The 18450-nt window shown below is 31.6% G+C and overlaps 1 protein-coding gene across 2 annotated transcripts in view; it reads left to right on the top strand.

Annotated features, from left to right (window-relative positions):
- Positions 1-18450, top strand: part of LOC142318800 (uncharacterized) — a 115601-nt gene that overhangs the window by 63396 nt on the left and 33755 nt on the right. For both annotated transcript variants that reach the window (XM_075355296.1, XM_075355297.1), the window contains exon 5: positions 2353-3753. In XM_075355296.1, the coding sequence (XP_075211411.1) occupies positions 2353-3753 (1401 nt within the window). The remainder of the gene's footprint in view (positions 1-2352; positions 3754-18450) is intronic.

Below are 18450 nucleotides of genomic sequence, written 5' to 3'. Positions count from 1 at the left end.
TGAGACGCATTGCTGCAAAATTCGTACAGAGACTGTTGAACACCGACCAGAAACAAAATCGCGTAGCTGTCTATAGTGAATTGAAAGAGATGACCCTAACTTCATCTCCAACATCATAACTGGTGATGAGATACGGGTGTACGGTATGACCCTGAAACTAAGCAGCAGTCATCGCAGTGGAAGTTGCCAAGTTCACCGCGGCCAAAAAAAGCACGCCAAGTTTGAAGTCCATGATGATTTTTTTTCAACATCGTCAATGGAATGTTCTATTGTGAAGTTTTGAAGCAGTTAAGTGAAAGCATTAGGCGCAAACGTTCAGATCTGTGGTGTAACAACAGCTGGGTTCTTCACCATGACAACGCGCCTGTGCACACATCACTAACCGTTTGGAATGTCTTGGTTTCCAAAAAGACTGTAATGATTCCCCACCCAACCTATTTACCTGACCTTGCCCCATGCAACTTTTTTCTCTTTCCGAAAATTAAATTTCAATTGAAAGGCCGTCGTTTTAACACAATTGAGGAGATTCAGGAAGAAACGCAGAACATGCTTTGAACACTTACACCTGCAGACTTCCAGGGATGCATGGAATCATGGGAAAAACTCTGAAATCACTGTATCAATGCCCAAGGGGATTACTTTGAAGTAGACAGTGGAAATTATAAGTTGTGGGAAGCTATTTTATTTTTATGGTAAAATTCCCCGAACTTTTGGATAGCACCTCGTATATATAAAATCATCTGCTTGTGTTTAATCTTTCAGATTTTTAACAATTATTAGTTTAAAGAATAAATTTAAATATGAAAGAAATTATAAACAGAAAAAGAAAGATGCTTTTAGAAAAATTGTATCCATTTTTTTTTCCTTCAGAATCCCCTCTTATTCTTCTAGATGTAATAAGATGTGATATATTGATATATAGTTGTGGTACATAGGATTTTTTTTTTTCTTCAGATGAATTTAAATCTTATAAAACATTAATGTCCCACTGTGGTGTTAACAAGTCTCAGACTGTGAATGAAACCTTCTGTTTTAATAACCTTAAAATATATTAATATTATGTCCCCTCGGAATAATTTAGATATTCTCATTATTGCATCCTCTTTTAAATGTAGTTTTCTTATCGACTTTTTATGGCATTGGGAAGGAAATCAGAAGACAGGAACTGGTGAAAGAAATTTGATTGGCTGATGTGGCTGGTTTCCTTTGTGCTTTTTATCTTGTAATTAAAGTAATTTTTTTTTAAATTATAAAATTAAAATTGTTCATATGATTAGTGATAATGATAATTTTAAATTTAGTTTGTTGTTTATTACCTAAAATTTATGCATTTTCTCTGTCATTAAAACTAAATGAGTTTAATATCACAATAATCATTATAAGTTCTCTGTTCAGTATATGAACATATTATAGAGTATGAATTAATGCACTGTTGTATTTAAAAACAAAAAGTTAATTCCGCTTAACATACATTGTTTTTAATGAACCATTAATTTCACATTGCAATTGGAATTTATTTTTAAAGCTTTTTGAATCTTTACACATGACGTGTTTTAAAAAAATGTTATTTAAATATATTTTTTTTTAGTTAAGTGATTAATTTATTTTATTGATTTGTTAATTGTTCTAAAAAGATTTTTTACATAATTTATTTTTATATACAAATATGTATTGTATTTTTCATTATCTACTAGTATCAAAATTTCCTTGGTTTCACTACTTTTTGTGACCTGTTGGTGATTTTGAACTTCAAATTTTTATTTTTTATGCACATTTGTAATAATTGGATACGTTTCTTTACAACCTATTGGAGGGAATGAAGTAACATAATTTCTTGCCTGTGCAAATACCATCCTTTTATTTGCGTTCAAATCCAAATAAGTCAGGACCTTGTGAGACATATGGTATTATCATTATGTCATTGAGATTGATGAAGTTAAGATTCTTGCATAGGCCAGTATTGAATCAGAATTTTTCTTTATGAAATATTCTTACTTATAAAAACTGTTCATAAATTATTTAACCTGTTTCAGTTGTTTGTTCTGTGTTAATATATATAAATAAACATTATTATTAATTTGCAATTAGACATTTTCACTGATAATTTAATTTAAAGTTAATAGGCTGATCATTAAGTTAAACTTTTTCTAATTTTTACTCAGGGTTAACTTAAAAACAATGTTTATCATTCAAAGCCAGGTTGTAATTTTAGAGCTATATTTACTGTGTAAAGTTTATGAAGTTAATGAATGGCTCTTACCACGATTCATATATTAGAAGTACAGTTTGTTTCATCTTTCATTAGTGATGTTCAATTACCTAGTTGGTTACATCTCTTGTATTTAATTTCAGGTGTACGCCAGATTGCTGCAGAAATAGTGAAGAAATGGTTGATGGTTGTTAATGAAGTTTTAACCAAACAAAAGGAGGAAGCTTCTGAAGATACAGAAATGGAATGCCAACAGAGAGTCACTGAGGATGATGCTGAGCAAATTTCAACAATTGAGGAACAGGGTGAAGATAAAGTCAATGTTTCTGATAGTCAGTTGCCGGTGTACAGAATTATAATTAGGGATGGGAAAGAAGTGTTGACTGAAGTTTTAAATAAAGATAGGACTAAAGGGTTAGGATCAGGGCTTGATATCATTGAATCAACTTCATCTGATAATTTGAACGATACTAAAGGCGATAAAAAAATTGTGTCTCCTGAAAAATCAGTTAAACAGAACTTGAAAGTGAAAAAAGTAGTAGAGTTGAATGTTGCGCGTAAAATACCTAAAAGTGATAGACTGAGTGATGCTTCAGAGGCAAGCACTAGTAGTAGTAGTGGTGAAAAACATGATCAGGATAAAATAGTTAATCGTAGTAAAAGTGATCCCGCTAAGGATAGGCGAAAAGATAAAATGAGGCAGATCAGGAAAGATCCTGATGGTGATATATTTTTTGAAACCAAACCGTGCGAAACTAAATTAAACGATAAAGTAAAAAGTAAAAAATTTAGTAAAGAGGATGGTGTAAAAGGAAAGGGCAGTGAAAAAGTGAAAAGTGGTAGTAAAAGTGGTAATGATAGTGGAACAAGTGCCGGGGCAAACAAAGTGCAACTCCCATCAATATCTCCCGATTTGAGTAAACTTGGGAAAATTCCAAAGAAAGTGAAGACAGAAAAAAATGAAAAGAAGGATTCCAGCGATAAAAAAGATAAAAGTGGTTCCAGTGATAAGAAGGATGGCACAAAGACTACTGCGAAAAATGAAAAAGAAGAGTCCAAAACAAACCAGACCGTTAAAAAGTCATCCGAAGTCAAGAAATTACCTGCACCACCACCACCAAAACCAGAAAGGGACAGTAAAAAATATAACATATCTGTAGAAGCTCGAAAAGTAGCACCTGGTGAATCACGACCAAAAACTGTTAAAACTTTTAATTCTAAGTTCCGCTCGACTGGATTAGAAGAAGAATTGCCACCACCACCCCAGCCAAAAGTGGCTAAAAAGATTTTGACAACAACAGTGACAACGACATTAACTACAACAACAACGACGACGACGACAACTACTACATCACCTATTGTCAGTGATAAAAAACCAATAAAACGGGTTTCACCTCCTAAAGAATCTCAACCACCTGAGAAGAAATTGAAATGTGAAATGATAGCTAATGCAGATGTTGTGAAGAATGTGTCTACATCACCTACTCAATCTCCTGAAAAAGATACTACTAGTGTTAAACCATCTCCTATCTCTAAACCAAAATGTGAGTATTACTTTAATTATATTTCATTTTTACGTGTAATTTTTAATGTGGGTGTTGCAGAAAGGCTACACAACTTTTTTTTATCGGTTGCTACCTGTAAATTTTACTATATGACTTAATGAAAAGTTCTGATCATGATATTTTTCTGAGTAATATATAAATTGAATAAAAATATTAATATCGTATAAATGCCACAATGCAACTTTTTTTTTGTCCATATATTATAATGGTTAATGATAAAACAAATAAAAATTTTTTTGATTCTTTATTACATTTCTTCATAGCTTATGAATCAGAATTCATTACCTTTCATAAATAGTGTATACAAACGGTTAATTCTGAATGTTTCTGAAATTAAACAACAGATCTTTTCAAACGTTTTTAAGAACTTATATTTATGATAAAAATTTATTAGAATGTTTTTTAATGAAGTTCCTGTATTAAATTAAATAACTTAATTATAAAATAATTACGATGAAAAAACTTGTTTAGATTAATTAATTTTATATATATATTTAATTACAATTACTGTATTTTAAAATTGTGATATAATAATAATAATAATTTTTATTTTAGTTATTTTCAGGTCGGCAGTAGTTGGTCTTTGTGGTGGTGTGTGGTAAACCTCCAAATCGAAGGTCTGTCCACATCCCATCTACCGACTCTTTCAATATCTGTCAATTAATATATTGTTTTATTTTATTTTTTATTTTATTTGTAATTTTAATTACTTTGTTACATTGCACCTGTAACTTTCTTTTTAAAGGAGATTGCTTAGGTTTTTTATTTTATATTTTGCATGTATCTGTTCATTAATCAGAAAGTTCTATTAACTTAATCAAGGTAGTATGTTCTTCATACTTTGGTTATTGCCATTATTTGGTAAAATTTATCGATCATGTAGAATTTTAGTGTACTAATTTAGTACGAATTACTGCCAAAAATGTAGTGATAGGTCCTGTGCAGATATTTATATGCAAGAGACAGCTGGTCTCTTGCATATAAATATTTTAAACAAGTTTTTTTGCTATTCTACTTGAATATAAGATAATAGTGTAAAGTAACTTCTACATCTTCTACCAGCATTGGTGAAATTTTGATATTGAGCGTTTCACATCTACTAATAAATTGTGTGATGTTATGTCACCCTTAGTATTTCTCCCTCACATCAGAATGTTCTGCCACCTGGCAGTAAAAAAAGGTAAGGTTTATTTTTCTTGGTTTTTTTACTAATTTAACTTAATTATTCAAAATAATATTAATTTTTATTTTATTTTCTTTGTGAAGTTATGATCACAAAACTGCATGTCATATTTGAAGGTAGTAGTAATGAGCTGAATCGATGAAAAAAGTTCCAGATATATACAAAGAATCAAAACTGTAGGCTGATCAGTTTGGAAACCCTGATGTTACAATAACTCTAAATTAAAAATTTGGTGGGTTTCAATAAATCCCAGTAACTGGAAAAAGTACTAGAATTTCAGTGTTGTTATTTAGAATTATTGTAACAAACATGAAGTAATCTGGTGATACGTCTTTATTGAATGTGTATGAGTTTTTTTATTAATTCATTAGTAATACCTTACTATTTAAAAGGAATTCATAATTTGGCTTTTCGTAAGGGGATATGTAGAAGAATAAAAATAAAATTTCCTTTCACAGTGAAAAATTAGACATTTTACTTTCTTACGCCAATCCAGTTTGTTATTGTTTCTGCCGATTAAATTTCGGCCTTAAGTTTTTAAATTAAAAAATGTTCTTTCATTTGATGGTTGTAATATTTTTATCTACAAAATGAATTGTACAGCACATGTATTTTGTGAGAGCCATTCTTAGTTGTGAGTAGTTTTTCACTTGTATACGAAAATATTTTCTAAACAATCCATTTTATGTTTTCAAAAATGTTCTCTGCCATTCTATCTAGCCAAACAACCCGGTATGTCTCATTTCACCCGATACGTTTTAGATGATTGTATACAGTCATGTACATGTACATGACTGTGTGCTTTTGCAGTGTTTTATTATTTGTGTTCTATTGGTAGTAGTAATCAAATTGTTAAATTTTTAAGAGGTTTATATTATTTTCCTGGTCAAGTTCTTTTAATTTTTTTTTTTTTATTAAATGCAGCTAGTCATAAATAAATGACAATTTTTTCATACTTACCTAGTCTGTTAATAGGATTGGTGGTTTAGGGCATTTCAGTTTTTATTTGAAAAGTAATAATTCTTTAGGATTTGTTGTATACATGAAAGGCTTTTAGAAACACTTTGGTTTCCATCTGTGATAGTAATATTTCAGTCTTTCATTGTCCCTGCAAAACCATATTCGTGGATTCCATTATTAAAAATAAATTTTTTTACAGTTAAATATAATGTTAGAAGCATTTTGTTTCTTTATTTCCTTTGATGCATTTTTTAATCTCGGAAAGTTATTTCCACTTGCTTTATAAAATGCTAATAATTAATGTATAGCGTGATACAACTAAAGATGTAAAATTTGTTCTCCCCTTACTTCATTCACATTCAGCCCATCATGGTGCATGTTCTAAGTTTAATTACTATAAATTTGAGAAATTTAGTGTTTGGATGGTTAATTATTATATTTCATTAAATCTGGAAGCGAGATATTTCCAAACTAGAAGTTATGTAAAAGATAATTATTCATTTATTATCAATATATAAACATATTTATTTTTAGTTACTCTCTTCTTTCCATTGTAAGATGTTAAATAATTGGATAAAAAATGTTTAAATTGAAATTTTACACTTATATGTTAACAATATAGAAATATTTAGATTTCAGATTTTTTTTCTTTAATTTTATGAGGTTTTAAATTTGTGGTCCAATGATGTATGCAGGTTTATTCATATCCAGTCAAGAGGTATAGTTAGGTCAGAGTTATCAAATTTTTGATTTAGAATATTGTGTTTTCTGTTATTTTTTAATCAAATTATGTGCTACAATAAAATTCCAGCCATTTTTAATTTTACTGAGCTGTTTATAATATGTATTGTAATTGATTTTGTTAATTCATCAAACTATTGTTTTGCAGGAAGTCTTTATTTTGCCTTAATCATTTTTGTACCTTGAATATTTTAAGAAAGAAAAGAATCTAATATCATATATGTTGCTGTTACATTAATTTTTCGTATCTTGGCATTTCATAAATATTTGTAATGTATGTCAACATTTTATGTTAATGGATTTTTCCCTCCTTTTCAGAAATATATTTGCATTTTGTGGGTTTTTTTTAATATGTGAAAAGACTAAATAATCAAATCGTGCTTTACTTGAATGAAACAAAGTATGTGGTTTGTATATGTAAGTTTTTAAGGTACATTTCTAATCACACAGATTTTGATTGATATTGTGTTTTACTTACTTGCATCTAATAATTTAAAAAAAAAAAAGAATAGTTAGTATTTCTTGTAAATTTAGTGGTTAAATTATAGGCTGTATATAAGTTTATGTAAATTTCTTATGATTTTTGTGGTTAATTTTTCACTTGAAATTTACTTGCGGTGTAATTTTTTATTATATCATGGATAAATTGTGCTTTACATCAGTAATGAAAATTTAAATGATATTTAAAATACTCCTTTTAGAGAAATATCGTTAAAAACTAAGTTGCAGATTATTTGGTTTTTTCGTGCAAGGTGTGTTTGCTGTATTAATGTATGATTTACAGCTTAAATTTTTTTTAAGAAGAAGGAATTTGTGAAACAAGAAAATAAGGTGCAATTGTCACGACTCCCAAGGTAAGTGATTTGGTTGCTCCATAACAAAACAACTATATACATACACACACAGGCACACATTTAGTCGTGTCTGTGATAAATTTTTGCCTTATATTTAGTTCATTTATAGTCAAAGGTGTCATTCATCTAATGACGCCTTTTTCTTTGGTGCTAGTGGTTTTAGCTCCTTCAATAATACATGTAATGTGAAGAATTTTTATTTTTTTACTTTACTTCATTGTTTGTTCACATAAGCATCAATCTGTATGTTTTTATATTACCTATCCAGATTTATGCATAGTCTGTATACCGAATAAGACACCTGTTAATGCACATCTTTTATTAAATTTTTTTCTCTTCCAACTATATAAGCAGATACAAAATCATGTCAATTTTTTTTTATCGATTACATAGAAGAATTAGTACTTAAGGAAAGATACATTGCCTGACTTTTTAGAGTTAGCATAACTGTTAGTTATTGACTTAAAATTGGAAAAAAAGTTTAAAATGAAACTTATACAAATTTTGAACAGATGAAAATCAACAGACAGGTTGGATGCATTTTTTCAATTTTAATCCTTCTGACTGTATAATTATATCAACCCTTTTATTTATACAATCTATTTGAAAATCTTTTTTATAATATATGTTAATTTTGCTTATAGTTCCTTGCAGTTCTTGGATTCTGTTCATACCATCACTTTTAAAGACGCCTTATCTCATTCTCACTGTATGTCGGGAAATAAATTTTTTTCCTGCAAATTAGCCCATAACATTGTCTTAATCACAGGGCCGCTACTGAACTGTAATAAGATTCCTGCTTGACTAAAGACACAATATTTTATGCTTGATTACATTTTATCTGTTATCGTATGTTACGATAACATTGTTATTTCTTTCAACTCTCACAATACATCCTTACTGTTTTGATAGTAAGGCTTTACCTGTTAGGTAAAGTAGTAATATCGGTTAACATATTTCTGAGAAAACCCATTCATTTTTCATAAGAAATAAGATGATAAATAAATCCACATTTAAAATTTGAAGTATCTGGAATAACAGGTACATTTTTGAGATCAGAAGTTATGAAAATATACGTAAAAAAAATTTTGATACTATACTAACAGTGAAGTAGACTTAATTCAAAGAATTATTTTTCCTGTGCATAGCAAAAATGATTATATAACATTAAGGTGTTATTTGCTGTAAAGGTTGGTAAAAATATAAAATAAATTGATATTTAATATTATATATAATAAATAAATATAAAATCAGTTGTAAATGAAGTGTTGGAAGGATGCAAAAAACATGTCAAGTTTTTTGTTTTTTATCATATAAAATATTTTTACGATATAAGTACTAATTCTAGGATAAATTTGCGTATTAGAATTTTCAATTAATCATTACTTCCAACCTGATTCATCGGTTTTGAATGTGCATTGAGCATATTTTTCTTAATAAATAGTTACTAAGCTATTGATTCTTTACAAAAGGTTTATTTGTATTCGAAAACTGCGCATCACTTATTGCAGGAGTTAATGTGGGTTTTAAATTGATGAAATAAATGCTACTGAACTAATTTTTGATATTTCAAGAACTTTGCTTGGAAACTGGTAAGGATTAAAAGAAATACACGAAATGCCTGCTTAATAAAATGGGGTTTATTTGGATCGATGAATTTAAAAAATTAATTTTCTTGTAGTTGCGTCTTCAAGCTATGAATAAATGTTGCATCTATTGACCAATTATGTGACCTTCATGCTGTTAAGAACAACATCTTGTAAATACTGATATTTAATCATAATACATCTGTAAAGAGAATACTCGCTCGTTATCTTTTCATATGTAGTATTTAAATTGATTGTGAGAGAATTGTCTATACCATACGAAAATATTTGTATAACTACATCGTTTGTTTAGATTATCTTCAATTATCGTATGTAAAAAAATAAAATAAAATTACAACGACAAAAAGAGAATGTGGCAGTTTTCACATTTAGCGGTATCCTGTATTCCAAACTAATTATTTATTGTTGGATCAACTATTCTCATTGCATTGAGAAACTGTTGGTTTTTTAGTTTTCACTGAAAACTAGTTTATCAAAAATACTTTTCTTTGAATATTTTGGATTATATATTTTAGTATTAAAATAATCTAACTCTTTAAAAAGTAATTTTGTCCAAATTTCTAAACTGATATTGCCTGAAATTTTCAACTTTAGCGTAGAAAACGAGAATGTACACGGCAATTCGTGGGCTACAGACGTGCTTATCTCTTCATAATAATTCAGTAAATTCGTATCTTTTATAGTGGAGTAGAAAACTTGAAAAAACAAAGTTTTAACTCAAGTTATAATCCCAAAAATAATAAGAAAGTTGACTGTATAAGAATTTATGGGGACCGATAAGTATGGTTTAGCAAAATTACGGTCTAGTACCGGCCGTCTTTCACAAGTAGATTAGATTGTCTTCCCACCGTGATTTTCCTGCCGTATTTTTTCAACCGTCACAATGTAAATGGGTGTTTTTGAAATAAAAGTAAATTGATCAACTATCCTACCAGTTCTTTTTTTAAAAGACTTCAAAAAAGGAGGTTATGTATTCGACCCTTGTTGCAATCTACGTAGCTGCTTTTCGCGGTAGCAGCATGATGTTGATAAAAATTTTAAGCGAAAAATATTTGTTTTCGCCGTCCGGCTGGTAGGTAGGGAGATTGGGAATCCTGATATTCTATATGTATGCGTAACGTTAGATGTTATGTGGTCTACTGTAAGGCAGGTAATGCGAGTTTAAGCACAGCATGTATAGCACGGTTAACAAAATAAAAAAAATCGAAATATCTTGCGTAGATCCAATATACATTGTGTAATGTACAGTATCTGAGAGACAATGGGAATCGTATGATAACATATATGTGCGTCGCATTACATGGTCTTGCATACATTCAAAAAGCTGACGTCTCCGTGGATGCAATTGTTCCGGGAATTAAAGCCAAATCTCTGCTTGGTATCCATTTCGAAAGTTAATCTAAAGTTACCCGCTACTCTGTATACAAATGATTGGAGAGTAAACCTAGAAATGGGATACCCGTTCGAGATAATGTAATTGCTGAAACGTAGCGGTGTCCTTTGAAGAAAAAACCGTTATTATCGATGTTCAATAATTAACCATTTCGACGTATTTCTTAACGAGGAAGTATCAAAAAGAACCAATTTAATCTTCGTGGCTTAGTGATAGCGACGACTCACTCTTTCATCCAGAGGTCTCAAGTTCGAATCCAGTCAGGCATGACATATTTGCATACACTACAATTTTCTAAATGGCCACAGCAGTCTATACCCGTAATCTTATGTTACATATAAGATAACGTAAACGTACATTACTTTTTCTGTAAACTGACTGAAATTAAACATTTAAGGCGTATTTTAAATACCGCCACTAGCAGCATCTTGTACGTTGTGCAGATTTGAATCGTGCGTATTACGAAAAATGTCTTAATTAACTGGGTATGTGTTATAAAGCTTGAAAAAAGTTGACGGAAAAATTTTCTTTGTATTGTACGTTTAAAATTCATATTTTATTGTTTTAAGTAGTTTAAAATACATACCAGCTTTGTTGGCTGTGTGTAATACATTCGGGCTGTGCCGGTTATGATCTGTGCCCATATCCTACGATATACTTGTGTCTACTAAAGATTACAAAAGATCTTGTGCACTAATATTTTAACAACTTTTCGTATCAGAATTTTTTATTATATAATTTCTTGAACTCCATGTAGTAGAATGTTTAAGCTGACCTATCCAGTAAAATTGCGAAGAATATGTTCAGTAGATACATCGGTTTGATAAAAGAACTTATTGGCTTGGCATGACAGTTGTTTTTTTGTAATTTATTACATACATTTAATTTATTACATTAAATGTATTATTTAATACATTTAATTTATTACATCCCAATACTGAGATAAAATCATACTGTATGTTTTAGTTTAAAATAAAAGGTCGCATAATTTTCTCAAGATTGACTAAACGACTGCAACCATAGTTATATGAAGTATTTTTATGATAATTTTCGGTTAACGAAAATTTTTCCAACGTGAGAAGAGATTTCGTGCATAAAACCCTATTTTTTTTTTTTTTTTTTAGAAAAGATACCAGTTTTACATATAAAGATTTTCTTAATAAATAATCTGCTAGAAAAAAATTGTGTAGTATGTATTTGGTGCCTACATTTTGTAAAATTGTAGCGTATGAAAAGTGTCATGCCTAACTGGAATTCCAATTCGAGACCTCTGGATGAAATAGCGAGACGTTACTAACACGCCACGGAGATAGATTAGTTCTTTTTAATACTTCCTCGTTAAGAAATACGTCGAAATGCTTAAATCAATAATACAGTTTTTTTAATTGGACATAGCGCTCTGTTTCGGCAATAAAACTATCTATTTACATTTACTCACTAGTAGAAATCTGAAACATGTTAGTACGCAAATTATTACATGTAAGATGAGACAGTTTTCTTGCATAATAATGATATATTAAAAGAATGCGCATATCTATACTTTTTTTTTTTTTAATTATAAGAATGTGTAGAGATATTTAAAGTAGTTATTTTGTTAAGTCTACTTTTGGAACTGATAACACGACGTCATTGTAGCGTTACCTTGATTCCTGCTACTGCCTTCTGTGAATTGTAATCGGCAATGTAGGGTGAGCGTTGTCTTCGTTTATCTCGTTTCCAGATTAGCTATTCATATATAACTTTCATTACATTGGGTTTAATAAATTAATTTACGCTAATCTTGAGCTAAAATATTAATAATTATGATTGTACGAAAACCTGATAATTGAAAATGAAACGTGATAGGAAAGTTGTGACCGAATTTTATAAATAGACGAACTAGGTGGGCGAGAACTAAAAAAGATTCAGTAACTGCTACATATAATATATATATATTTGGAGAGAAAATAAAAACCACTGTTAAATGTATAAAACAAATAACCGAGGATTCATTAATTAGGTTGAAAGTTAAAAAAAGACTTTCAGAATAGAGAGGGATGGAAACTAGCAACAAATGAAATTATAAATTAGCTTTAGGCAAAAATTTTATCGTTTTCATAATTAAGATTTCATGAACATTATCTGTTAAAATACTTTGAAATTTGTAAACGGACTGAAGCTCAAAAGCTTTTAACTCGACTCCCTATGTTCGGGATTGGATGAAATTTACCTCGAGGAAGACGAGAAATCGTGAATTTTGAAAACGCTGTTCATAAATTTAAAATTTTACAAGTTTATTGTGGCCTGGTGATGATTCAACAGCGAAGTTTCTGTACAGTTTTCTTGGAAGTTATTTTTATATGCAAATTTTTCGATACTGAAAGGGATTTGGTTAGAAAAGTTATAAACTAGTAATTCTTGGAAAATTAATATAAAAAAACTACGGAAGCTAGAACAAAAAGTTATGGAAAACCTCCCCAGAAAGTAATTTTTTTGAAGCCCAAAACAAATTCGGGAAACTGGATGCTTAAAGAAATGCGCCTACAGAAGCAAGTTTTTTTTTTTATATCCTCGGGCCGGACATCCAATTTAGGACACGCCCCTTAGCCCGGGGGCGTGTCCTTTAACTCAAAGGAGGCCTCCCCACCCACTGGCCTAACCCCCCCCCCCCGGGGGGGGGGTGTTGGATCTTCTTTTGTCTGCCTAACCACGGAAAGGGAAAGACCGGGCTCGGATATGCTGTTCCCAGCACCCCCCACCTGTAGCCGAATCTCGGTCTTAACTGTTTCCCCCCCACCTACTGGCCCCCTGAGTCTCCACCCGATCATTGTAGACCGTACACCTAAGCTTGCGACCACTTACGGATGGAGCTCTCCACCCTTCCCTACTTTGACATGATCTACAACCCTCTTCTCCTCCCTTTGCCACATTCGTGGTGAGGACTTCGGTCGCGAAGGTCTCAAACTAACTCCAGTTGGCCTCCCACCCTAAAATAAATTCACAAGATTCTCTACCTGAAGCCCATTAATCCCGGCCGTTCTTCTTTGAATCTGCCAATCATTAAACGCAAATATGATGGTGTGTTCTGCGTCATCCTTCTCGTTACAATACATGCAACAAAGAGAGGACTTTCTGTGGAATTTGTACAGGTAAAACGGAGCTCACCGTGCCGCTTGTCAAGATACGTGACAATTCGGCCTCAGCCCTGTCCACGCTGTCAAAACAACGTGCGTTCCAGGGCCAACAGCTCAATCGGAGGAACTGACGGCAGGACGCATGTCGCCTCATATGATATCCTGCGATAACGCCAAGGAGAACACTCCTATGAACCCCCTCTCTCTTGTTTCCTGTTTAGCCTCCAGTAACTACCGTTTAGATAATACTTCAGAGGATGATATGTATGAGTGTAAATGAAGTGTACGTCTTGTATATTCTCAGTTTGACCATTCCTGAGATGTGTGGTTAATTGAAACCCAACCACCAAAGAACACCGGTATCCACGATCCAGTATTCAAATCCGTGTAAAAACAACTGGCTTTACTAGGACTTGAACGCTGGAACTCTTGACTTCAAAAAAAGCTGATTGGGAAGACGCGTTAACCACTAGACCAACCCGGTGGTTGCCTATGAACCCCCTGAAGGATCACAACATTACGCCTAACGTTTGTGGTAGCGATCCATACCGAGGCCGCATATAGCAAAGAGGCCACCACCGAGGCGATGAGTCTCCTCTTCGATGTCCTTTGCACCCTCTGGCCAACCAACGAGGTATTGATTGACCGAACCGTTTTTCCGGCCTTTTCGCAGCAATACTGGACGTGGTCCCTGAATTTCAGGGTTTTGTTCAACAGGAGCCCCCAGGTAGCGTATACACGTCCGCCTATTTATAATCTGGTCCCTTACCTGACGCTGACCAGTAAATATGATGTATTCGCATTAATGTACGGATAGATCCATACCATGATCACCCAACCATGTGTAAACCGTTTGTAGGGCTTGATTTCCAGAAGTAAGTTGCATAAGAACAATTTCACGAATGGGCATAATCTTGAAACGCTGAACTCTCGCATTGAAAATTCGCCGCCTACCTTTGCCAGTTTAACGCCCAAATTTAGTATTTACTAGCAAGGTTTCCGACAGATTAACTGCCGCTAGTTTGCAGTGTGTATAATAAGCAACCATGTCATCTTACCCCTCCCTTCAATTTTGCTATTTCCCGTGGAAGTGCACAACCGTTGTATGTGATGCCAAAGAAGTAACTGGCCATTATGTATTTTGACAGCACGCGTTTTTAAAACAATCATTCCTGGTAGTTGAAACAAATGACTTGAAATGGTTTTAAGTTCAGTTGTCAACTGATCAAAGGGAAAAAATAAAACTTTATATTGAGTGAGCAAGAGTGACTAAATTCTGGATCAAATGTTAGTACATTTGTCTGCCGCTTTTACAACATAGTGGTGGCAAAGTTTTCTTATTTGTAGTGGTTAGAACACTACGAAATTGGAGACAATAGTTTTATCGAGCACTAGTAAAACTTCTTCGTTTCCCCCTCCACTCGTTCAAAACGTTAAAATTTTCAGGTTACGTTTTCTTAGATTGTTTAATTCGCGTATAAGCATCAAGTTTCTGCGATGTAATCTAAGATAGTGGAAAATTTTGCTTCAAATCCACGAACGAAGGATAAACACTAAAGGAGAATCCCCACAAAAATATGTACATTGAGCATTACAGTTTCTATAAAAACTGCTTGCTGCTAACTTGAACTAGACACGTTTTTTTTCAATTCGAAGACCCTGCCGTTAGTAGGAGCTATGACTCGTGTAGTTAGCCCATCATGAATAATTTTCAGTGTTGCTAGCAGTGTAAAAGGTCAAGCCATTATTCTTTTGAATTTATATGATTTTCATAACGTTCTATGCGTTTTTCCCAATCGTATCACCTGATTTCTTTATTGAGGTTCTCTTTATTTTAAATATTGATTTGTTTTTATATATTAATTTTATGCAGGTAAAAAAAATCGGCTGTTTTTGTTTTTATTGAAGGAACTATTGCCACTTTTTTTTTACTTTTGTGCATGCTGTTTTGGTTCTACTTATTGTAAATTAATGTTTTCAGGTTGAAAAAAATTTGTAAAAAAGAATTGTGTATGCAAATATAGATATTTGTACTAAAATTGTAGTTTTTCATTTTACCAGCCTAGCATATTTTCGTGTATGTTATAAAACACCTCATGCATATATTCTGTTTGCGAAAGTAATAGCTGTGGTAGGATTAACGAGTATATAAAGATTAACTTAACTGAGGATTTTTCATCAGTTAATTTTCCATGAAAAATTAGCGAACAGAACATTGCGTTTGGTGTTTTCCTACATTTGTTGTCGATTTGCGTCATATCCTTTTCCTATCCACCCGGAATACGCATTGATGTTCATTATAGTTGTTTAATGAATGGTTGACTTTAAAGTCCTGGGTAAAACTTTTCCGTTAAAATTCGCTGTAAATCACATTTATGATCAGTTTGCTGTGACGTCATACGCAGAGCTAGAGTACTTCGCACAGCTAGTGCAATATTGTAAATTTATTTGGGAAACATACATATTTAGGAACACTTTTATTTGATTTTTTGTTTAATTTCAGAAAAAATAAAACTGCTAAGAAAATATCCCCAATATCAGTGGGAGAGTTTCATAAATTTTTCAAATTCATATTTGGGTTTTGTCATATTGAGCAATTTGGCATTTAATGGAAAAATATTTTTGTAATAAAACATCTTTTCTACTGTGCTTAGCTACATTAATTCTCATATTTTACCACTTTCGCTGTTTAAAAAATATAATATCCGTGATCTCATAATTTTTCGCGGTTGAATTTTATCTTTTCAGTGTAAAAGGAACGTTGCTGCAAGTTATTGTTGCAGTTATTTCGGTTTGCAATGTTATTCTCGATTGAATGTGAAAATCCGATCAACACTCTGACCTCTGTTTATGACGTGTGACTTAACTTTCACAGTTACAGTAGATAAACAATAGCTTCGATTAACGTGGCAAACTTTTTATCCAAGGATATCGCGTTCGGTTATTTCTTTATTATATAATCTGTATTTAAAATTATGACCGCTTATGCGCTACTTTAAACATACTGTAATTAATAAATGCATGCCAGAAATTTAGTACCTTCAATTTTCCTTTTCATTATGGTGAAAGATAAGAAACATATTAAAATGTTTGAATTATCTCGAATGGCTGTAATTTGTCAGAAAATTTTAAGTAGAAGCCAGTTAATTTATGATACATTGTCTTTTAAATTGCCTAAATTATGTCAAATTCCCTTAATAAATTTAAATATTGAAGGCGCAGACACTGTACATAAATAATGCTATATTTATTTACTCTAGTGAATAGTGGTTTGTAATTTTTCATGAAGTTCTCGGATACTCGTCTGTGTAAGCATAATTAAATTGCATACAGTAAAAAAAAAGTTACGTTAATTGGATTTCCTAAAAATCTAGAACATCGATATTTTATTTGACGTGCTTCGCGAGTACATTTATATGGACACTTCGTAGTTAAGACAAAAGCCAAACTCGCTGAGTGACGTAATTTGGTCTTTTGTAATTTTAAAATCTTTCTCTCGAGAAAAAAACTGAAAATTTATTTTTAGTTTGCAAGATATATATTTATTCCTCGCTTTAGCGTCAGTATCTTCAAAGCTTAGGCTTAGAAAAAAAGCTTGTTCATCGATCTTGCAGATTGAAATGTCACGTACGTTAGCAAATGATGCTGTGAAAGGATGAAAGATATTTTGACTGCCCATTATTCTGACTGCGTGAAGAAATTGAAAGTTAATTACGGTTTTGTTTTTTTTTTTTTTATTATGATTGGTTATACAGTTTTCGGAACTACCGAAATATTTCCTTTTTAATTAAAAAATATCACTACTTGCGGAATTTTGTTCATTTTAAGAAAATTAATATTCACACCCTCTTTTTATTAAAAAATGTGAGCAGCATTTGTATACCAGTTTCCTAAATACTGTCGACCGTTTTCATATGAAGAATTTCAGTTATAATATTCAACAAGAAACAGAGCGTGTTTGATAACAATTAAATTTATAAAATAGATGTGCGTAATGATTCTACCATTAGCGAATATATATCAATATTGACGCAGCCGTGAAAGTGACAAAAAATACCCTGTGGACGGAGTTATATCACTTGTTAATGTATTTAATAAGCGATTATAAAATAATTCTGACCAGAAAAAATTTTATTACATCCTTGTACAAAGTAAAGGAAGTAGTGTGATCGCGAAAAATTTCAGGTTTAACGAAAATAAAAATTTTAACTGGTTTCGGCGCGACTGTCTACATAGATATCTCCAATAACTCAAAAAGGATTAGCCGTAAGATGTTTAATTTTGGATTTAGGACAGTTGTACAACTTTCCTTTTGATTGAAATCTACAAAAAATGCCCGAAATCCAAAATATTTATATTTTTGACTTTTTCTTAACTGCAGTAATAAGTCGCCATCGAGAGCTTTTCAACGATATTAAAAGTTATAGTCAAATTTTAATTATTGGAATATTTGGATCGTACAACGGAAAGGCACATCGGTTCGAATTTGACTTTAACTCGTGTATATATTTTTTTTTTTAATTTAAATGTATTTATTAACCTCTGTAAAAAAAACTTTTACAGTAAATAAGTTATTTTTGAAATTAAATTTTGTTTTAAATTTTTTAAATGTGTATATGTAATTTAATAGGCGTACAAAGGAAGTCTTGTAGTGTCCACTTCTTTTTAGGTTGGGTTACATAGTGCTAATGCGGAGAGGAATGTATGAAACGCTCAAACCCTCGTCCGGGCTGTAATCGCGGGTCTTGAGTTTAGCATGCTCATGATGAAAGTAACAACAGGTTGTACTTTTCACCCTTAGTGTAAATTACGTAACGTAATAATT

This window comes from Lycorma delicatula, chromosome 2, assembly GCF_047948215.1.
Source record: "Lycorma delicatula isolate Av1 chromosome 2, ASM4794821v1, whole genome shotgun sequence".
Lineage (NCBI taxonomy): Eukaryota > Metazoa > Arthropoda > Insecta > Hemiptera > Fulgoridae > Lycorma > Lycorma delicatula.
Note: the sequence above shows the minus strand (reverse complement) of the source record. Positions and strands in the feature narration are given on the sequence as shown.